At 44.9% G+C, this 23,067-nt stretch overlaps 1 protein-coding gene and 1 pseudogene across 6 annotated transcripts in view; one reads left to right on the top strand and one right to left on the bottom strand.

The window, feature by feature from the left end:
- slc4a11 (solute carrier family 4 member 11) overlaps positions 1-22,827 on the top strand; it is a 150,545-nt gene extending 127,718 nt beyond the window's left edge. For 5 of the 6 annotated variants that reach the window (XM_067980880.1, XM_067980808.1, XM_067980818.1 and 2 more), the window contains 9 exons: positions 7-139; positions 2,467-2,540; positions 6,335-6,548; positions 7,630-7,736; positions 10,449-10,617; positions 11,215-11,388; positions 12,550-12,745; positions 18,290-18,459; positions 21,581-22,827. In XM_067980880.1, coding sequence (XP_067836981.1) covers positions 7-139; positions 2,467-2,540; positions 6,335-6,548; positions 7,630-7,736; positions 10,449-10,617; positions 11,215-11,388; positions 12,550-12,745; positions 18,290-18,459; positions 21,581-21,644 — 1,301 coding nt within the window. In that variant the 3' untranslated portion in view covers positions 21,645-22,827. The remainder of the gene's footprint in view (positions 1-6; positions 140-2,466; positions 2,541-6,334; positions 6,549-7,629; positions 7,737-10,448; positions 10,618-11,214; positions 11,389-12,549; positions 12,746-18,289; positions 18,460-21,580) is intronic. The other variant, XM_067980938.1, reaches the window with a different exon arrangement.
- Positions 12,432-16,067, bottom strand: LOC137307325 (synaptosomal-associated protein 29 pseudogene; annotated as a pseudogene).
- Positions 22,828-23,067: the final 240 nt, after the last annotated feature.

Below are 23,067 nucleotides of genomic sequence, written 5' to 3'. Positions count from 1 at the left end.
TTTCAGTAATCCAGGGTGTCTGCGATGACTACGATCTGAATTTCTTTGCTTTCTACGCCTGTGTCGGCTTGTGGAATTGTTTCTTTTGTCTCGTCTATGGTGTCACTAATTTAAGTTTATTAAAGAAGTTTTTCAAAAGGTAAGCTGCAATAAGCCAGTTGTTATCACTAGTCAACTTCATTGTTCCCACACCCTGGTATCCTCCTTTCTTCTCTGAAGGTGAAGGTTAGTGCTGAGTCATTGTTCTACAGGTCCCAGAAACCCCTCTAGTGATTTACCTTTGTTCTATGGCGATGCTGGTAAGGCCCCTCCATACTTGACCTGAAAAGATGGTGGTGGGCCTTCTCCTTGAACCACGGCCGTCCTTGTGCTCCTACGACTGTTTGGTAGGGAATTCTAGGATATTGACCCAGCGATGTTGAAGGAACAATGATGTATGTCCATGTCAGGAATTTGTATGACTTGGATGATGGTGCTCCCAGAAACGACCTGTAGCTGTTCTTCATGTGGTGCCTCGGTAGCAAGCGTCAGTGGGCTGCACAACTATTTGTGGGGGTGGGGGGGTACAAGCATAGCAATGAAGTCTGATCCTGCCCTAACCTCACAAGCTGATATCAGTAAAATTGACCATGAAGCTAATGGATTGTGTTAAAAACCCAACTGGTTCACAAATATCTTCTTGGGGGGGAAATCTGCTGTCCTTACCTGATCTGGCCTATATGTGACTCCAGTCCCACGCCAATATGGTTGGCTCTTAACTGCCCTCCGAAGTGGCCTAGCAAGTTACTCTGAACCGCAGCAATGTAGTGGTTTGATACAACAAAGAGAAGGTCCACCATCACTTCCTTGAGGGCAACTGGAGATGGGCAGTAAATGCCATATTTGCTAGCGATGCCCACATCCAGAGAATGAACAAAATAGAAAAAAAAACTGGATTAAAACATTGAGAGTTGACGCACAACCAATGCTTTTAATCATCTCTCTTGGTGAGAAGCAACATGTCGAGTGTTAAACTGACTTGTGACTGAAAATCTCATGACCAAGGGGTTTCAAGCTGTGTTAATGGCTCTGCTTTTGCTATGATAGCTCATCATCTCTGCTCTATCTAGTCACTCTTCATTGCACTTTCTACCTCGCAAGTCTCAAAATACATTTTACTTATTAAAAGCAATTCTGCCATTGACTCTCTTCAGTTTATCTCAAGGTTGTTTGGACTGATGAAGGATTTTTGAAGCCACAATGTCTGTGGGAAAGCATAATGTAATCATTTTTAGCTATGATTCTGTTTGTCAAATTGTAACATTTAGTTCAAATTGAGTGTCTTATCAGGTGCAGACCACTATTTGACCCAATTCTTTAGAATGAAAAGGGCTGTTCTTATAGAATCTTACAGCAGAGAAAGAGGCCATTCAGCCCATCATGCCTGTGCTGAGTCTTTGCCAGAGTCCCACTTTCCACTTAGTCCCACTCCCTCGTTCTTTCCCCATAGTCCTGCAAAATTTTCCTTTTGAAATTCTCTTTTGAAAGTTAGTGTTCAATCTGCTTCCACCACCTTTTCAGGCAGTGCATTCCAGATTGTAACAATTCACTCCGTTTTTAAAAAAAATTCTTCTCATCTCCCCTCTGATTCTTTTACCAATTATCTTAAATCTGTGTCATCTGGCTACCAACCCTCCCACCAGTACAAACAATTCCTCCTTTATTTACTGTGTCAAAACCCCTTTGTGGTTTTGAACACCTCTAAATATACCCTTAGCCTTTTCTGCTCTAAGGAGAACAATCCCAGCTTCTCCAGTCTATCCATATAACTGAAGTCCCTCATCCCTGGTACCATTTCTAGTAAATCTCCCTTGCACCATCTTCAGGCCTTGACATCATTCCTAAAGTGTGGTGCTCAGAATTGAAGACAATACTCCAGCTGAGGCCTAACCAGTGTTTTATAAAGGTTTAGCATAACTTCCTTGCTTTTGTATTCTGTGCCTCTATTTAAGCCAAGGATCCCTTATGTTTTTTTTTCAACTTGTCTGGCCACCTTCAAAGATTTGTGTATGTAAACCCCCAAGCCTCGCTGTTCCTGCACCCGCTTTAAAATTGTACCATTTAGTTTCTATTGCCTCTCCTCATTCTTCCTCCTAAAATGCATCGCTTCACACTTGAATTTTATCTGCCCATTTCACCAGTCTGCCTTTGTCCTGCTGAAGGCTGCTACTATCCTCCTCACTAGTTACTACATTTCCGAATTTTGTGTCATTTGCAAAGTATGACTACTTTCCGTTAATTCTCTTACAACCCCCTCCCCTCTTACATGAAGCACCATGGGATATTTGTTACTTTTAAGAATTATATAAAAGCAAGGTTTTATTAACCTTTTTATCTTTCAAAATGACTGGCTGTGCATTACCAGCAATGTGCATGTGTGTTTTAAATCTTTCCAATAATAGTGTTCTGCTCCCCTGCCTTTTGCAGGTCAACTGATGAGATCCTAGCAGTCTTCATATCCATTGCTTTTGTGGTGGACGCCTGTAAAGGACTGGCCAAAAGTAAGTCTGTGAAGATGATGAAGCTAGTGTATTTTTTTTCTCTTCACCTCACTTTCCTTTTGCTCTCTTCTCTCCTTCACCTCCCACCCTCCAGTTTTCATCCTGCACCCCAGCCAAGAGGGTGGCTAACCATCCTGTTTCTCTACCAGATACTGCGGTGTAACCAACTATGGGGCCATGCAGAGGTGGCTCTTGGGGGGTGGGGGGACTGGTGCTTTAATTGTTGTCATTTTAATCACAGCAGCGGTATTATTGCCCTCGAGATGGTACAGGCATGAAAACCAATGATGGTTCAGGGTAATAGAAGCAGATTCAATAGTAACTTTCAAAAGGGAATTAGATGAATACTTAAAGGGGAGAAAATTGCAGGGCTATGGGGAAAGAGCAGGGAAATGGGACTAATTGGACAGCTTTCAAAAGAGCTGGCACGATGGGTCGAATGGCGGCCTCCTTTGCCGTAAGATTCTATGATTCTATCAAGAGGAAGGGGTAAAGAAGTTGGGCTTATTTTCACACTCTCTAGCTCTCTTCTGGAGTGAGCATGCTTGTCCTTGGGAGTTGGAGGAGAATTGTCCAAAGCTTTTCATGATATGGCCACTTTTTTTTTTCCTGACTGCTCCTGTGGGAGATTGCATGCTTAGGGGGTGGGTCAATAGTGTACGTGACTGTATTGTGCCTGAATGGTGAGGGACTTGGGCCTGATGGTCTTTTCTTGTCCTTATTGTATGATCGTATAAAAAAGAAGACTTTTTGAGGTGACCTAATTGAAATTATGAAGATTACGAAGGGGGTTGATAGTTAATCCAGCCCAACTATTTATTTCCATGAGGAATTCAAAACCAGGAGAGAAGTTTGTAAAAAAATTGGGAAGTTGAGGGTTGGAAAGAATGTCGGGGAGGACTTTATCATCCCACATTTAATGAAGTTGTGGTATAATTTACCAGGAAAGGACATTGAAGTGTACAAATGGGTTTTAAAAAAGTACAGAAATATTTCTGGACAGTGAGGGGATTGATGGATATTGTGAGCAGGGCAGCTAGATAGGAAAAGATGTACTTATAGGGCCTAATGGTCTTTTTCTGTTACCGTAAGTTTTTCTTCTAGCTCTGCTCTTCACCTGCCTCCTCGTTCTGGTGAAGTATCTGACCTCTAGTTAGCAGCTCCACCTAAAGCTAAATTTGAGCCTGGAACTTTTTAAATTCATTCATGGGATGTGGGCGTCACAGGCAAGGCCAGCATTTATTGCCCATCCCTAATTGCCCTTGAGAAGGTGGTGGAGAGTTGCTGCCTTGAACCGCTGCAGTCCGTGTGGAGAAGGTTCTCCCACAGTGCTGTTAGGAAGGGAGTTCCAGGATTTTGACCCAGCGACTATGAAGGAACGGCGATATATTTCCAAGTCAGGATGGGGTGTTCCCATGTGCCTGCTGCCCTTGTCCTTCTGGGTGGTAGAGGTCATGGATTTGGGAGGTGCTGTCGAAGAAGCCTTGGCGAGTTGCTGCAGTGAATCCTATGGATGCAGCCTCTGTGCGCTGGTGGTGGAGGGAGTGAATGTTTAGGGTGGTGGATGGGGTGCCAATCAAGCAGGCTGCTTTGTCCTGGATGGTGTCAAGCTTCTTGTGTTGTTGGAGCTGCACTCATCCAGGCAAGTGGAGAGTATTCCATCACACTCCTGACTTGTGCCTTGTGGATGGTGGAAAAGCTTTGGGGAGTCAGGAGGTGAGTCACTCCCTGCAGAATACCCAGCCTCTGGCCTGCTCTTGTAGCCACAGTATTTATGTGGCTGGTCCAGTTAAGTTTCTGGTTAATGGTGACCCCCAGGATGTTGATGGGGGATTCGGCGATGGTAATGCCGTTGAATGTCAAGGTGAGGTGGTTAGATTCTCTCTTGTTGGAGATGGTCATTGCCTGGCACTTGTCTGGTGCGAATGTTACTTGCCACTTATCAGCCCAAGCCTGGATATTATTCAGGTCTTGCTGCATGCGGGCACGGACTGTATCATTATCTGGAATGGAACTGAACACTCTGCAATCATCAGTGAATATCCCCATTTCTGACCTTATGGAGGGAAGGCCATTGATGAAGCAGCTGAAGATGGTTGGGCTGAGGACACTGCCCTGAGGAACTCTTGCAGCAATGTCCTGGGGCTGAGATGATTGGCCTCCAACAACCACTACCTTCTTCCTTTGTGCTAGGTATGACTCCAACCACTGGAGAGTTTTCCCCCTGATTCCCATTGACTTCAATTTTACTAGGGCTCCTTGGTGCCACACTCGGTCAAATGCTGCCTTGATGTCAAGGGCAGTCACACTCACCTCGCCTCTGGAATTCAGCTCTTTTGTCCATGCTTGGACCAAGGCTGTAATGAGGTCTGGAGCCGAGTGGTCCTGGCGGAACCCAAACTGAGTATTGGTGAGTATGTGCCGCTTGATAGCAGTGTCGATGACACCTTCCATCACTTTGTTGACGATTGAGAGTCAACTGATGGGGCGTTAACTTAACACCAATAAAGAAAAAACTTGCATTTTTATAGCGTCTTTCAGGACGTCCCAAAGCGCTTTACAGCCAATGAAGTACTTTTGCAGTGTAGTCACTGTTGTAATATAGGAAACCTGGCAGCCAATTTGTGCACAGCAATGAGATAAATGACCAGATAATCTGTTTTAGCGATGTTGGTTGAGGGATAAATGTTTGCCAGGATACTGGGGAGAACTCCCCCGCTCTTTGAAATAATGTCATGGGTTCTTTTACATCAACCTAAGAGGGCAGGCGGGGCTTCAGTTTAACGTCTCATCTGAAAGACGGCACCCCCGATGGTGCAGCGCTCCCTCAGTACTGCACTGGGAATGCCATCCCAAATATTGTGTTCAAATCGCTGGAGTGGGACCATACTGCTAAAAGATGGAAGCTGTACCAGGGAGCTTTGTAGTTTAGTGTTTCAGTAAGGACCAAACCCTCCAGTTGATAGCCTACTAATGCTTGGTCCCAATTAGCATTCTTTGGTTTATCATTGTGCTTTATGAATGAAAAGTGTACATTATCGGAAGATCTTAACTAGCTAGTGTGCAATCACCTGGAACTCACACTCTCTATTCTGAGGTTCAACTTGACTGTCACTGCTGAGTATCCAACAGCTACCACTTCTCACCTTTTTGGCTCTACTGTTAGTCCTATCATCCATTTCACACCCACGGCCTCACTGTTGCTTCTCTGAATCATAGCCTCCTCTTTCATGCTGCTTTTCCTTCTCAGCAATTCTTAACTCTTCACGTTTGCTTGAATCTTGACTACTTCCACATCTAAAGAGGCTTTTCTAATACCTCTCGATCTCCTGCACAAGAAGCAAGAAACAGCCCCTTGCCTAATAGTCTCCTCGAACCTCTGCTTTCTCTTGTGACCTTTTTTGCCCAATTTATTAATGCTATTGTCACTGCTCATCTGATCTTTCCTCCGAAGTTCTAATGTGCCAACCTATACCATCTCTTTTCCTCCTTGCTTGAACCCTCAGTGCATTGATATCCAGATTGACCACGGCCTTCTCCTTTAACAACACATCAAAACTGTGGAACCGTTTACCTACCTCGGGCTTCTCTTCCATCTACACTTTTTTTACAGGCTTTTAAAACCCAAGCTTTGTATTGCCTAGCCACTACATCATCTTGCCTTCCCCACTGTGGACCTTGGCTCTTCAATGTAAAATAATACACTTGAAATCCCTTTTTTATATATGGGGGCGGGGGGCAACCTCGAAGAAAAACTTAAGATATTGATTCTTTTCCTTTTTTTTCTTTTTTAGTTTTTCAGAATTATTACTTCTGTCCTAACATGCAGACGGACCATCTGGGGTGGAGCGAGGAGCTTGGCTCTACTTTTAACGCCAGCCCTTCGATCAATTCTACAGATCCCGACACCGAGGCCCAATTCTGTGGGCGAGACGCTGCTGTCCTCAGTCTGCTGCTGATGCTCGGCACCCTATGGCTGGGGTACACGTTGTTTCAGTTCAAGAAAAGGTAAATTTCATAAAGCTCAATGATAGAGGGTCTGAAAAGGTGGTGTCAGTCAGCTTGTGCATCCTCAACCCCCAGCTAGACTCCTCTCCTGGCCAGGTAGAGTGACCCATCATTGTATTGCCCATCGCCAGGGCTATAGGTGGACAGGAATGCCATGTTCAAAATGTGGTTAAAAATAAATGTTAATTTGTATTTAATTTTTAAATACTTTTTTAATGCGATCAAATTATCAGCATTGGGTGTGATGCACTGATTCTGCTGACTGTTTCTCACTTCAGTCCTTATTTTTGGAGCTAAGACTTAATTTCTTGCCCATTAAATCACCCAGACCTTATTGTTATGCCTGTAGTTTGGCACTGTAACTCAGGGGAAGTCATTGTGTCATTTGCTTGCCTACCCAGCTGAAAGTTGGTGGAAGTGACCATCTGATACTGGGAAGAGTGGGGTTAAAATGAAAAACACAAATCAAGTGAAAACTGGCCTCTGATTAGGATTTGAGTAAACAGTGTGTTTTCATTAGATTATAGATATTGGAGATACCTAGACACTGAACTGTCAATTAGGAACATAGGAATTGCTGGACGAAGAAAGACCAAGGTCCATCTAGTTTGTCTTCTCCCATCTTGGTGGTCGCATGAAGCAATGATAATGGAGTTGTTGACTAATCATGGCAATTAATCTCTATCAATTAGTCTACAACAAACCCAGACATGAGGCGAGGAAAACCCCCTGGTGGTGAACAGCTTTGGGAACCATAGGTCCAAGTTACCTTTGTCCTCCCAAGCCTTCTACACTCACCACATGTCATGTCTCAAATTACTCTTGTACTGTATCCTGAAATCTTATCTAATTAGTAAAGCTGTGCAGGCAACTAACCTTAAGAGATGCGACATTAAATATTTAATGTATTGTTGAACAATAGTGAACTCTGTACAAGTTTTAATGTCATTAATAATTTGGCTGATTAATTGATTTGCTAAGACAGGTCCAGTACACGTCCATTATTGCTTTACTTTTTTTTAGAAGAAAAATCCATTCTTTTACTCGGGTGTACTTTTTAAAATTTAATTTTTTTTTACAGCCCTTTTCTGCATGCCAGGGTCCGTGAAACCCTGTCTGATTGTGCCTTGCCAATATCTGTGGTGGTGTTTTCATTTGTGGGATCATTCCTTTTTAGAGATATAAAGGGTATGTTCATTCTTTTACTTGAAGTCTGTGTATTGTTTTAGCATTGATCTGGGATTATTCATCTTGGCTCCATTTCACCACCTTTCAATTGGATCACTCTTGAGTTCTACTGCTTTGGCCTACTTTCTCTTACTTTCACTGACTATAAAAGAAATTTCCCATAGAATTGTATTCCATTTATCAGCAGTAGTAGTTGTTAAGTGAGGCATCATTGCTGAGGCATGAAGATGATGTCTTTGATAAGATTGTAGGAGCAAGGGAAGATCGAGATTGGTGAAGAGTTTGAGGTCCAGGGAGGTGAGTAGCAGAGGCCTTGATTTCAGTGCAGGGTGAGGTAGGAGTCATAAGATGGCATAGTTGGATCTTAGGCAGAACAAGAGAGGAAGTTCAGGGTACCAGTGAGGATTGTAATATGGGGGGAATAAAGATAATTGAAGTCTTGGAGTGGGAGAAGCAGCATCTATCAAGTGAGCGTTTTTTTGGTAACCTGTCCAGGAGCATCAGGAAGAGATGTTCAAACTTCAGATATGGTAGCTCCTTTCAATTTTGGATGAACTTGAATTTTCGAGATGAGGTGTGGTGGGAAGAAACCATTTTGTGCTAAAGATAAAACCAAATTTTAGCAAGAGATGTACCCAAGTTTCATTTGTAATCAACGGTGCTGGCCATGTAAGGGTGGAGCATGCCAAAGGTGTTGGCTGAACTCAACAGGAATGAAGAAACAATCTTTGTAGAATTGAAAGATGTTTGTTGCCATATCAAAATGGCATGGAAAAGATCCAGATGTAGTGATTCAGACACTGCACTGCAAGAGAAAGAGGATTGTGTGCACAGAGCCCATGTGGCCTGAAGGAATTGATGAATGTGAAGTTTAAATAGTCAGAGGAAGAATGGATAGGGTTGCATGGTCACTGGAGGAGATCATTGATATGGAGAAGGAATTGATTAGGAAAGTGGACAGAAGCTGGGGAACCTCTGAGTTAATGGAAAAAGAATCAGCAGTTGAGAACTAACTACAGCATAGAATAGTGACTGGAGAGGAAGCCAGCGAACCATGAACATTACTTTTGTGGAAAACTGTGTCACTGGTCATTGTCACTGCAGTCTTGGTGATTCACTTGCAATCACCGTGGACATTGCCAAAATTTTCAAGACCAGAGGTGCAGAGCGGGCAAGCAAACAATAATGAATTTTACAGAAGTGAGAAGGACGCTGTCTACAGGGGGATAAATATGTTTTGAGAAAAGGTCCCATGGCAATATTTGAAGAGTAGGGAGTTCTGGTTATTCCAGAAAGAAAGGAAAGTTGCATTTATAAAGTGCCTTTCACAATCTCCGGATGTTTCAAAGCACTTCACAGCCAATTAAGTGTAGTCACTGTTGAAATGCAGGGAAATGTGGCAACAAAGTCCCACAAACAGCAATGAGATAAATGATCAGATTTTTTTTCAATGATTGTTGAGGTGTAACTATTGGCTGGCACACGAAGAGAACTCCCCTGCTCTTCAAGTAGTGCCATTGGATCTTTTATATCCACCTGAGGGGGCAGACGGGGGCCTCAGTTTAACATCTCATCCAAAAGACGGCACCTCCAGCAGTGCTGCACTCTCAGTACTGCACAGCAGTGTTAGCCTCGATTATGACATTGGAGGGGGCCTGAACCCACAACCTTCTGACTTAGAGGTGGGTGTCTTAGCACTGAGCCAAGGCTAACACCTTGAGTAAAGAGGCTTACAAAGCAGCCAGCTTGCACACAGTAAGACCCATTAACAAATGTCACCAAAAGTAGGTTGTGGAATAGCCAGAAGGACATCACTACTCTTTAAATATTGCCATGAGATCTTCAACATCTACCTGAACAAGCGCAGACCCTTGGTTTTAACCCACGGAAATTGCTATTCTTCGTATGGCGGGACTGCGTGTTGCTTCACTGGCAGCCTAATCTTGTTTCAAAGGCTGCAATAAGGTAACTCTTTGTAACCTCCTCCGCCATCTCTGCGCTCCTCCAATTCTGGCCTCTTGCACATACTCTATTTTAATCGCTCTGCTATTGGCGGTCATGCCTTCAGCTGCCTAGGCGCTAAGCTCTGGAATTCCCTCCCTAAACCTCTCCAGCTCGCTACCTCTCTTGTCCTTTAAGACGCTCCTTAAAACCTACCTCTTTGACCACCTGCCCTAATATCTCATGTGGCTCAGTGTCAAATTTAGTTTGATAAAGCACCTGTGAAGCACCTTGGGATGTTTTACAATATTAAAGGCATTTATAAATGCAAGCTGTTGTAACTTCGAGAGACCTATTACAGAATAAAACCATTAGGACAGCAGGGCAGACTAATGGGGCCTAAGATCTCTCCAGCCTTGAGATTTTTCTCTTTCTAATGCAGAACTGTGATGGGCTCAGATTGCCTAATGACTGCACCTAACAGGAAGGAGGACCCAGCAGGATTGGAGTGCACAAGTATAAGCTTTTGGCTTCATTAATTGTCTTGACGACAGGTTTTTTTTGAGGAATTTAAATGTCCATTCTCAGATTTTAAATAGATTACGTACAGCTCATTTTTGAAATGTGATCATGTTTAATATTGGAAATATACACAAGGAAATAATTTGGAGATTTTGGTTTCAGTAGTTGCACATCAGGAATTTTATTCATTTAAGTGTTTTAATGCTGGCATGTTCCATACCTAACTTTGGTTTTATTTCTATCTTCCAGTTGCCACATTTAGTTATAATCCCAATAAGGGCTTATTCAACCTGGCCCCATTTCACGTCCTCTCTATTGGAGCAATATTTGGTGCGATGGGTCTGGGCTTCCTTCTCTCCATGCTCTTCTACTTGGAACAGAACATTGTGATGTCATTAACAAATGCCCCTCAGAACAAGTAAGCTCTCAAAAGTAATGAACTTTCCTACTTAAGGTGGTGTCATGCACTTGGCATAATCTCCTCCTGCCTTGAATCCCAGTTCACACCCTTCACTCTTCTGACACTGGCCGATTACTCATTCGCTCTGCTCCCCAACCTGTGGTAGAGGGCCTTCAACCATTGGGCCCTGCGCTCTGGAACTCTCTTCCTAAACCCCTGCACCTTGCTATACGTCTCTTCCCTGATTTCAAAATCCTTCTTGAAACTCCTCTCTTGCCTGTTCCCTCTGTCATTTTCCCGAACTCCTTTTCCCCAGTCGCAGCTTGGTATTTTTGTGTTTTTATTCCCCTCAGTTTGCAATGCAAAAGCACAGAGGTGATGCTAAAACTATATGAAGTATTGGTTAGGCCGCGTTTTGGACCCCCTACTTTAGGAAGTAAGTCAAGGCCACGGAGAAGGTACAGAAGAGATTTACGAAGATGATACCAGGGATGTGCGCTTTTAGTTGAGGAGAGATTAGAGAATGACCTTCCTTCAGCTGTATCTTTTTGATCTGAAGAGTTAATAGTCCTGCGTGGTAACTTTCTCCTCAATTATTTTTTATTATCTTTGCAGACTAGTGAAAGGCACAGGTTATCACTGGGACATCTTCCTTGTGGGTATAATCAACATAGTGCTGTCTATCTTTGGGTTGCCATGGGTACACTCTGCGTTCCCCCATTCTCCCTTGCATGTCCGCGCACTGGCCTGCGTAGAGGAGAGAGTGGAGAACGGTCATCTGCATGAGACGTAAGTTAACTGAGGCTAATAGGCTCCATTTTTTTTTAATGTGTATTTGTGATGTGTTCTGTTTTCTAAGACACTTTTGTAAACTTTTTTTAAAATCCAGACGAAGCAGTAAATGTTAAACCATAAAAGTTGGATTTGCTGGCAGGAATGTGCTGTAGCACAAAATACTCTGACCATCTGCTGTAGAAAGTTGCAGCTTTGTGGTTTTATCCAGAGACTTGTGCACAAAATCTAGGCCGACACTCCCCAGTGCAGTACTGAGGGAGTGCAGTCTTTCGGATGAGATGTTAAACCGAGGCCCCATCTGCCCTCTATGGGGGACTGTAAAAGATCCCATGGCACTATTTTGAAGAAGAGCAGTGGAGTTTTCCCTGGTGCCCTGGCCAATATTTATCCCTCAACCCACATCACTTTTAATAATAAAAAAACAGATTATTTGGTCATCACTTTGCTGTTGTGGGACCTTGCTGTGCACAAATTATATAGGGGCATGGGACTAATTGGCAGCTTTTTCAGAGAACCGGCACAGGCACGATGGACTGAATGGCCTCCTTCTGTGCTATATGATTCTCTAAATATACTTATAGAATTAAGATTGGCAAAAGAACCAAGTGGGAGATGAGATTTTTTTAAACGCAGCGAGGTGTTATGATCTGGAATGCACTGCCTGAAAGGGTGGTGGAAGCAGATTTAATAACTTTCAAAAGGGAATTGGATAAATACTTAAACAGGAGAAATCTACAGGGCTGTGGGGTAAGGGCGGGGTGGGGGTGGGGGCAGGGGAGTGGGACCATTGGATAGCTTTCAAAGAGCCAGCACAGACACGATGGGCCTAATGGCTGCCTCCTGTGCTGGAAATTCTGTGAAATGTCTTTCAAGCCTTCCCATATGCCTTCTGTTTGCAAAGAATCACTGAAAGGTTTGTCAACTTTCAATCCAAACAATGTCTCTTTTAAAGGCCTTTGCAGGTAAAGAATTCATTGTTAGAGCATCCTGAAAAGGGAATGAACCTCTTGTCAAGTTAGACCAATAAAGCAGGTGACTTAATCTCAGGAGAGTTTATTAATGTGTCTGAATTTGATTTCCAATGTGGCTGCAATGTTCAGTACATAAGAAACCTGAATGGAGCCTCACCTGTTTTTTTTTCTCTATCTCCCTCAGGATCATTTGTGTACGGGAGACCCGTGTGTCAGCACTTGTAGCACACATATTAGTGGGGATCTCGCTCCTGCTGTTGCCCATTCCTCTGCAGTGGATTCCTAAGCCTGTCCTGTATGGGTTGTTCCTCTACGTTTCTGTCACCTCGATTGACGGGTGTCAGTTTTTTGAGAGATTGGCCCTTCTATTTAAAGAGCAGGTAAATACGGAAAAGGCTGTACACGACGACATGCGTATATAGAATTTACAGCACAGAAACAGGCCATTCGGCCCAACTGGTCTGTTAGTGTTTATGCTCCACACGCGCCCCCTCCCACCCTTCATCTCTCCCAATCAGCATATCAGACTAACACTTAAGACGGGAGGAACCTTCTTTATTCCCCGTCCTTTTTCCTTGCATCTCCTGTAAAGCGTCTTTGGGATGTTTGTCGAAGGTAAAGGTACCAAACAAATCCTAGGTTTAGTATTGGTAATAGTATGGCACAGAGATGCTGGTCCATGGCAAAATCAAACAAACCAAGTCGCTGTCAAAAATCAGGTGCTCTAATGACACCAAGATGCACCTTTCAAAATAGGTGTTAGCATCCTCTTTTAGAATGAATTTGAAACTTTGAATGCGTTGCCCTGACTATGCAGGAGATGAACGCAATTCCTAATCTGGTACTGAACGATACAGTCCAAAAAACCCCCACATTCAGCCTCTGGTTTGTGCTGGTGTTAGCCAATCTCGGCCAGGCCAGGTCACTAATTGTCACCAATATCCCTGGGTTGAGTGGGGTCCTGAGTGGTAATCAGTGCTGCCCTGCTAGGAAGTGGACATCACATGAAGATAGGCTTGGACAGCCCTGTGATGTCTCCCAATATTTGCAAACACGTTGGCTCATTATTGAAGCATTGTCATTTGGGTGATGTATGGTTCGGAGGAGGGAGGAGGACGATGGGGGGGGATGCAAATGTGACAACCTGTGGAATTACATCCCAGTACAAGTCACCATTTTCAAGCGTGGAGCAAACGTCAGTGAAACCATAGGGTACTTCAAGCTTCTGCTGTATGTATCATTTTTTATTCGTTCATGGGATGTGGGCGTCGCTGGCAAGGCTAGCATTTATTGCCCATCCCTAATTGCCTTTGAGAAGGTGGTGGTGAGCCGCCGCCTTGAACCGCTGCAGTCCGTGTGGTGAAGGTTCTCCCACAGTGCTGTTGGGTAGGGACTTCCAGGATTTTGACCCAGCGACGATGAAGGAACAGCGATATATTTCCAAGTCGGGATGGTGTGACCTGGAGGGGAACGTGCAGGTGGTGGTGGTCCCATATGCCTGCTGCTCTTATCCCTTCTAGGTGGTAGAGGTCGCGGGTTTGGGAGGTGCTGTGGAAGAAGCCTTGGCGAGTTGCTGCAGTGCGTTCTATGGATGCTACACTCTGCAGCCGCTGTGTGCCGGTGGTGAAGGGAGTGAATGTTTAGGGTGGTGGATGGGGTGCCAATCAAGCAGGCTGTTTTGTCCTGGATGGAGTCGAGCTTCTTGAGTGTTGTCTGAGCTGCATTCATCCAGGCAAGTGGAGGGTATTCCATCACACTCCTGACTTGTGCCTTGTAGATGGTGGAAAGGCTTTGGGGAGTCAGGAGGGTGAGTCACTCGCCGCAGAATACCCAGCCTCTGACCTGCTCTTGTAGCCACAGTATTTATAGCTGGTCCAGTTAAGTTTCTGGTCAATGGTGACCTCCAGGATGTTGATGGTGGGGGATTCGGCGATGGTAATGCCATTGAATGTCAAGGGGAGGTGGTTAGACTCTCTCTTGTTGGAGATGGTCATTGCCTGGCGCGAATGTTACTTGCCACTTATCAGCCCAAGCCTGGATGTGGGCAGGGACTGCTTCATTATCTGAGGGGGTGCGAATGGAACTGAACACTGTGCAGTCATCAGCGAACATCCCCATTTCTGACCTTATGATGGAGGGAAGGCCATTGATGAAGCAGCTGAAGATGGTTGGGCCTAGGACACAATGGAATATTGCAGTTGTAGTATTGCTGCAATTCTCACTGATGTACAAACATGTAGTAGCACAGATTGAGTTTAAGAACATAAGAAATAGGAGCAGGAGTAGGCCAATCGGCCCCTCGAGCCTGCTCCGCCATTCAATAAGATCATGGCTGATCTGATCCTAACCTCAAATCTAAATTCATGTCCAATTTCCTGCCCACTCCCAGTAACCCCTAATTCCCTTTACTTCTAGAAAACTGTCTATTTCTGTTTTAAATTTATTTAATGATGTAGCTGCCACAGCTTCCTGGGGCAGCAAATTCCACCGACCTACTACCCTCTGAGTGAAGAAGTTTCTCCTCATCTCAGTTTTGAAAGAGCAGCCCCTTATTCTAAGATTATGCCCCCTCGTTCTAGTTTCACCCATCCTTGAACATCCTTACCGCATCCACCCGATCAAGCCCCTTCACAATCTTGTATGTTTCAATAAGATCGCCTCTCATTCTTCTGAACTCCAATGAGTAGAGTCCCAATCTACTCAACCTCTCCTCATATGTCCGCCCCCTCATCCCCGGGATTAACCGAGTGAACCTTCTTTGTACTGCCTCGAGAGCAAGTATGTCTTTTCTTAAGTATGGAGACCAAAACTGTATGCAGTATTCCAGGTGCGGTCTCACCAATACCTTATATAACTGCAGCAATACCTCCCTGTTTTTATATTCTATCCCCCAAGCAATAAAAGCCAACATTCAGTTGGCCTTCTTGATGTTGGTGTTCTGCCTTGGTTGTCAAGCGGTCAATGATGTCATCTTGGTCGCCAATTTCTGTCTGCAGGCCAATTGCCAGACCCATCAGAGGACCCGGGCCAGAGGAAATCTCATCTAGATTGTTATCTATCTGCTCATAAGTACAAAGAATATCATTCTTATGGTAACTGTTATTTTCTGTGTCTAGTTTCCTCAAGTTCGGATGGTTTGCCCGGTACTGATCTTCCTGTTGCTTACTTTTATCCAAAGCGTCTTGCAATTTGGTCCGAGTTTGGCTTTCAGATACTGGAGAGGCTTGTGGTTCAGAGTTCTTAGATTTGAAGTAGTTTGTAATGCCACTAAAGATGCTGTTGATGTGTTTCTGGCTAACTTTCAAATCCTGGTCCATTTTATCTGCTCGCTTCAGTGCTTCACCTTGTCGTATTAGTTCCTCCGCGCTCTCGGCGCCCACTTGCTCGGACTCGTAAATCAAGGCCACGCTGCGGCGGCGGCGGCTGCTCTGCACGGTTCGGTCGGCGCTCCTCATCACCTGCTGCCCTCAGGTACCGCTGCCGATTGTCCGCCTCGCTTCTCCCACTGCTCGCCTCGTCGTCCCACGGATCCTCGTCCGCGTTGTTGTTCCTCCTCCGGCCGCCGAAGCCTCGGCCTTGGCCCTGGTTCTGGCCCTGCTCCTCTTCATCCTCCTCGGTGAAAGGGATGTCGTGGTTGGGGTACGCCGTGACATATTTTCGGACGGCCGACAGGCCGTAAATCCCCTCGTTATTTGACCCGAGTTAAGCGAGGACTAAACCGGACCGAACATTCTCGATTCCTCGGGAATCTCAAGTCACCTGACAACTGGTCGACGCCCGGCCCCTTCCACCTACTACGTCACCGCGTTACGCACTGCGCGTTACGTCAACTGACATCTGACGCAGTTTGATGGAGGAAGGGACGAATAATCGGACATGTTCGTCGTGACTTCTAAATACTTACTGCAAATAACCACGTCCAATCCAGGGAATTGAGTTTTATCACTTTAGGAAGTCAAATGTCCGGAATTAAAATTCCCTTCTTAAAAACAGGTACAAATGTGTTGACTTTTATAATCGTATGTTCTTTAAAAGTTCTTTTTAATGAGTCAGGTTATAATTTCCTTCCCTGTGCCGTTGTTTACTGATGCTGGGATTTCAGATTGAATCTAGGAAACGTTCTCCTATTTAAGGTGAGAGGGGAGAGATACAAAAAGGGTCCAGAGGGGCAATTTTTTCACTCAAAGGGTGGTGAGTGTCTGGAACGAGCTGCCAGAGGCAGTAGTAGAGGCGGGTACAATTTTGTCTTTTAAAAAGCATTTGGACAGTTACATGGGTAAGATGGGTATAGAGGGATATGGGCCAAGTGCAGGCAATTGGGACTAGCTTAGTGGTATAAACTGGGCGACATGGACGTGTTGGGCCGAAGGGCCTGTTTCCATGTTGTAAACTTCTATGATTCCTGGATGTGGAGGGATTGATTGTTCCGCTCTCGCCTGCAAAGAATGTTTTAAGCGGCAGTGCTGGTGCTTCTGACGGCAAGAGACCCCCAATGCCAGTGGTGAGACTGTCCACGTTAACCAACGTGACGGGCCGCCATTTTGTTCTATCCACCGGGGTTGAACCAGCGACACGGCTGAGCTGCGAGGAGCTACCCGCGGTGACGTTGGGCCGTGTCCTGGGGCCGGACGCACGAAGGTCCAGTTGAAACCTCCTGGGTGACCGCACCAGCCCCGGTTGCCTCGGTGCTGCTGTTGGTGAATATTCCACGCCGCACGTTCAAAGAGCCACAGAAGCTGTAACGTGCGCACGGGAGAGCGGTTCCATGATTTGAGTGCCGGGCGCGTTACTGATGCTGAGAAGCCTGTGGTCCTTAGTGAGGATAAATCTGGAACTTCCTTCCCCCTGCCCGCCCCCCCCCCCACCCAAGGCTTGTGGATGATGGAGGACAATTGGTGCTTTCAAAGACTGAAAGCGATAGATTTTTGTTAGGTCAGGGTATCAAGGGATATGGAGCCAAGCAATTAGGAAGGTAAATGGTATGTTGGCCTTTATTACAAGAGGATGTGAGTACTGGAGTAAAGATGTCTTACTGCAATTATACAGGGCCTTGGTGAGACCGCACCTGAAGTATTGTGTACAATTTTGATCTCCTTACCTAAGAAAGGATATACTTGCCATAGAGGGAGTGCAATATAGGTTCACCAGACTGATTTCTGGGATGGCAGGATTGTCGTATGAGGAGAGATTGAGTAGACTAGGCCTGTATTCTCTAGAGTCTAGAAGAATGAGGTGATCTCATTGAAACAAAAAGGGCTCGACAGGGTAGATGCAAGGAGGATGTTTCCCCTGGCTGGGGAGTCTAGAACCTGGGGTCACCGTCTCAGCATAAGGGGTAGGCCATTTAGCTCTGAGATGAGGAGAAATTTCTTCACTGAGGGTGGTGAATCTTTGGAATTCTCTACCGCAGAGGGCTGAGGAGGCTCAGTCATTGAGTACATTCAAAACAGAGATCGATAGATTTCTAGATATTAAAGGCATCAAGGGATATGGGGATGATGCAGGAAAATGGCATTGAGGTAGAAGATCAGCCATGATCTTGTTGAATGGTGGAGCAGGCTCAAGGGGCTGGATGGCCTTTTTATTCATTTATGGGATGTGGGTGTCGCTGGCAAGGCCAGCATTTATTGCCTATCCCTAATTGCCCTTGGAAAGGTGGTGGTGAGCCGCCGCCTCGAACTGCTGCAGTCCTGCTCCGATTTCTTATATTCTTATGTTCTTAAATGGATTTGAGGTACAGATCAGCCATGATCTAATTGAGTGGCCTGAGGGGCTGAATGGCCTACTCCTGTTCCTTATATACCTAGGAGGGGTGTTTTATCAAACTTCCAACCCGATCCTTCTCTCCCGACTTCAGTCCAATCCTCAATAGAAGCTGCTTTTGTTGTAATTACCTTCTGTGTCTGCTTTTTGTTTTGGTCTAGACATCCTATCCCCCAACCCACTACATCAGGAGAGTCCCACAGAGGAAGATCCATTACTTCACTGGGCTGCAGGTGATTGAGATCGTCATACTCTGTGGCTTTGGAATGGCTCCACTGCCGTACTTGAAGATGATCTTTCCACCCATAATGCTCGCAATGGTCCCAGTCAGGTTTGTTATTGATTGCTACTTGGCACTGGTGTAGGGTAGTCTTTCTAGAGCTCCATTCTTCTCTGCGGTTGTGGGCAAATAGCAACGCTAATGTGCGAAAGAGTTTGATTTAACTTGAGAAAAATGGATTTTCAGGAGTGAGTTCCAGGCTAGAATCTAATCGAGGGGTTTGGGTGGTTTATATATAGAATAATAGATACCTGGGAGTGGGTTACAGGCTGGAATCTAATCGAGGGGTTTGGGTGGTTTATATATAGAATAATAGATACCTGGGAGTGGGTTACAGGCTGGAATCTAATCGAGGGGTTTGGGTGGTTTATATATAGAATAATAGATACCTGGGAGTGGGTTACAGGCTGGAATCTAATCGAGGGGTTTGGGTGGTTTATATATAGAATAACGGATACTTCGGAGTGAGTTACAGGCTGGAAATCAGATGTTAAAGTTCATTGTTGTCGTTTAATCAGTTCTTTGAAACCCAGAATGACATTACAGCCAGTGCTGTAGAACTGAAGAGCTTGCAGAACAAAGCAATGGGCTGGATTTTGCACTGAGTGAGTGCGAACGAATGGTGCCTGCTGCTCATAAGGTTCAAACTTACCCACAAACTATCCACGGGCTTTTGGGCACCAACTTCCTGTAATGGGGAGCCGAAAAAAGTGTAGCGTCCTCTCCTGGGCATCCATGAGAGCAGGGCAAGGAACTCTGTATCCCCTTAACCAATCAGATTGAAGCATCGTTAACAAGCCGTGCAGACACAGAACCAGGAAGTGTTAGTTGGAATAGTAAATTCAATGTAAAACCAGTTACAGAAAGCCAAATAGAGGGTAAGAAATATTGAATTGAAAGACAGAGATAAGAGATTTTTAAAAAAAAAACATGTCCAACAATTACATTTTGAAGGAATGAGACTCCACAACGGTAATGGTTAATTTTCAGTGCCAGAGAGGTTGTTTGGCAGTAATTAAGACTTACCATGCTGTTAAAATTTTGGTTGGACTAAAAAAAATCTAGTTGTACCATTCTCTGGTTAAAAATAATTTGTTTCCAGCTGGGCAGTGCAGCAACTTCACACCGTTGTAACCATTTGAATGGAGAGCCAGCCGGCATGCTGTCCTTCCCGCACAGCTTTCAGAGGAGCCGGGCAACTTCCAGATTTCTGCATTTGACTGCGCACATGCGCTTTCCGAAAGTTGCTCTTCCATTTGCCCTGAAATAACACTGAGCCCTGTTAGGATCGCTGTTATTTTCAGAGCAAATTTCAGGCCATTTAAAATAATGAGGGTTCTAGACAGAGTAGATAGAGAAAAGCTGTTCCTGTTGGCAGAAGGGTCAAGAACCAGAGGACACAGATTTATGGTAATTGGCAAAAGAACCAAAGGCGACATGAGGAAAAACTTTTTTACGCAGCGAGTGGTTATGATCTGGAATGCACTGCCTGAGGGAGTGGTGGAGGCAGATTCAATCATGGCCTTCAAAAGGGAAATGGATAAACACTTAAAGGAACAAAATTTGCACGGCTACGGGGAAAGGGCAGGGGAGTGGGACTAGCTGGATTGCTCTTGCAGAGAGCCAGCACGGGCTCGGTGGGCCAAATGGCCTCCTTCTGTGCTGTAACGTTTCTATGATTCTATGATTTTTATTTTATACACATGCATTTTGGAAGGAAGAATGAGGAGAAGCCATATAAATTAAATAGTTCAATTTTTTTTAAAGGGAGTGCAGGAACAGACACCTGGGGCTGCACATGCACAAATCTTTGAAGGTGGCAGGACAAGTTGAAAAGGGTGTGTTTTTTTTTAAAAAAGCATACAGGTTCCTTGGCTTTATAAATAGACATAGAGTACAAAAGCAAGGAAGTTATGGTAAGCCTTTATAAATCACTGATTAGGCCTCAGTTGGAGTATTCTGTTCAATTCTGGGCACCACACTTTAGGAAGGATGTCGAGGCCTTAGAGAGGGTGCAGAGGAGATTTACTTGAATGGTACCAGGGATGAGGGACTTCTGTTATATGGAGAGACTGGACAAGCTGGGATCGTTCTCCTTAGAGCTGAGAAGGTTAAGGGGGAGATTTGAGGTTTTCAAAATTATGATGGATTTTGATAAATAGGGAGAAACTGTTTCCATTGGCAGGAGGGTGAGTAACCAAAGGACACAGATTTATGGTAATAGGCAAAAGAACCAGAGGGGAGATGAGAATTTTCTTTTGCAGCAAGTTGTGATGATCTGGAATGCACTGCCTGAAAGGGCGGTGGAAGCAGATTCAATAATAACTTTCAAAAGGGAATTGAATAAATACTTAAACAGGAAAAATTTTCAGGGCAATGGGGAAAGAGCAGGGGAATGGGACTCTTTCAAAGAGCAGGCATAATGGGTTGAATGGCTGTCTTCTGTGCTATATGATTCTACTGGGCTCTTTTTTTAGTCAGATGCCGAACTTCTTTACTCTTCTCTCGGGCCCCCACCCCCATCCCCGGACTGGCTGGCATGGTGAAAGGTGAATGATGTGCTCCTTAAAGGACTTGATCATTTGAACCCAATCTGCTGATCTTCCAGTCCTTGGCACACTAGTACCTGATCGTCAGTATGTAATGGATGACCTAAATGGCTTGTCTTCCTCCTTTCAGGAATATTTGTAGCAGTAACTCTCATTAACAGAGGCTGGGAGCCACCTTTGCTCCACCTCAACTTCCTCTGTGGCTTACAGCAGCATTGCTGTTCCATGTGTCACTGGAGGACCTTCTACTTGGTGATGGGATGTTGGCCAAGTTGGGATGCAAGATTCTCCCCTTCTCTCCAGTAGAAGGCAGCTAGGATTATCCTGGCTTCCTTCTAACGACCAGCAGAAGGACCCTATTAGAATGAAGCATTGGTCCTTTAGTTTGTGTTCCCCATCCTTCTCGCGTTGGAGACATTTCTAGCCTTCAATCGGCAAATGCTGACCGTCACGGGAGAGTGGGGAATTGGAAGCCAGCGCTTGTATCATGGTGCAGCATCTTTGACAGTGCTGCTTGATGCAAGGTATTATGGGATTGGGGGGCCCTTGACGAAAGGGTTAAGTGAGCAATGCTGGGTTTTGGGTTCCTGGGCTTCATTCTTGTCCGCTCACCTTGTACACAGATGCCACATACTACCTAAGATAATTGAAGCCAAGTATTTGGATGCGATGGATGCAGAACATTAAAGGACACCAGAGGTCAGGCAGGTGTACCTCACGTGCTCTGGATCATGGGATGTGTCTCGAGGAGGATTTTGTGTCTCGCGGCTCGAGAGGACAACGCAAGCAGCTGGGCACCAGGATGAAGGAAGTGTCCCCCAAGAACTGCTGTCTTAATCATTTACTACAAGCAAAGGGATGGTGCTGTGTGTTCCTTTTACATTTCATTTTTGTACAAACTTGAGGAATCTTTTCCTTGAAAAGGTTGCACAGTGGAGAATGTGTCTGTGGGGAGGGGAGGGGAGACTGACTATAAAAACATTCCATACCTTGGTTCGTGTTCCTCCAGCCCCTCCGTCTTCCCCTTTCTTACTACCCCAGACTTTCCGTTATAAGGTATTGTGGAATAGAATATCTTGGCTTGTAATGTTAGGACAACTGGGTGGGTTTGGTTTTTGAAGTAGATGATCAGTATCTAGATCCTCAACACTTTTTGGTGTTGTGGAATATTGCTACAGTTTAGATGCTCATTATTATAATGTGTCCCTACCCACATCCCCATCACACGTAATCAGATGCAGAAGATTCAAAGGGGTATTTTATCTATCTGTCCGTCCGTTATTTTATTTTCAAGGGTCTCTCTCTGTCGGGGCCTGATTTTTTTTTTAAATGGTCAAGACGGACTTAACTTGAGGCCTATAAGCTTCCCTGGGGGTTGGTCCTGTGCTGGTAGTGGTGGAATGGGGTGGGGAGAGTGTGGGATTGTTCCTTTTTACGTTATGACCAATGGGGTGTGTATGATCATCCAGCCTGACCAGGATCAACCTGTCCTCATCCTTGAATTTCCCCACCTCTCCCCTTCAAGCTGCTTCAGTTCCCATCCTCTTCCTCCCCATCGAAGCCACAAAGCGGAACTTGGAGATGCGATGGTCAATACTTTCTCCTCCTCCCTGCAACCCCCCCCGGTGTATACTGTGCATACAAGTTTCATGGTGCACCCTCCATTTCTGTAGAGTTGTAATGTAAATGGTTTGCTCCTGTATCACAATGTTATGATTCAAAGCCTGTCTGTAATATATAATCATGGCATTGGTCACTTGTTCAGGTGTTTCATCTTGTAACATGCATTTGACATCAGATACATGATGATTGAATATTGCTGTCAATGGAACGAAAAATTAAAATACCAAATCAGCTGTTTTCTAAAGTACTCAGTGTCTTCTGTTTTGTTGGGAGGTAACCATTTGACATCATGCAATTTGAGGAGCAATGATGAGAAATGGAGGACTCTTCCATCTTAGGCACCCTGTGTCTGCATCAAGAACACTCTGGTCAGGCCCACCCTGAGTTGGTTGCGGAATAACATCCTGCCACACTGACCCGTCGCAAGCCCCTAGGTCAGGTACAGCATGATGTAGATGCAGATTAAAACTTATGTTTCATCATCGGT

This window comes from Heptranchias perlo, chromosome 1 (genome assembly GCF_035084215.1).
Source record: "Heptranchias perlo isolate sHepPer1 chromosome 1, sHepPer1.hap1, whole genome shotgun sequence".
Classification (NCBI taxonomy): domain Eukaryota; kingdom Metazoa; phylum Chordata; class Chondrichthyes; order Hexanchiformes; family Hexanchidae; genus Heptranchias; species Heptranchias perlo.
The sequence above is the reverse complement of the archived record's forward strand: the minus strand, read 5'-3'. Positions and strand labels throughout refer to the sequence as shown.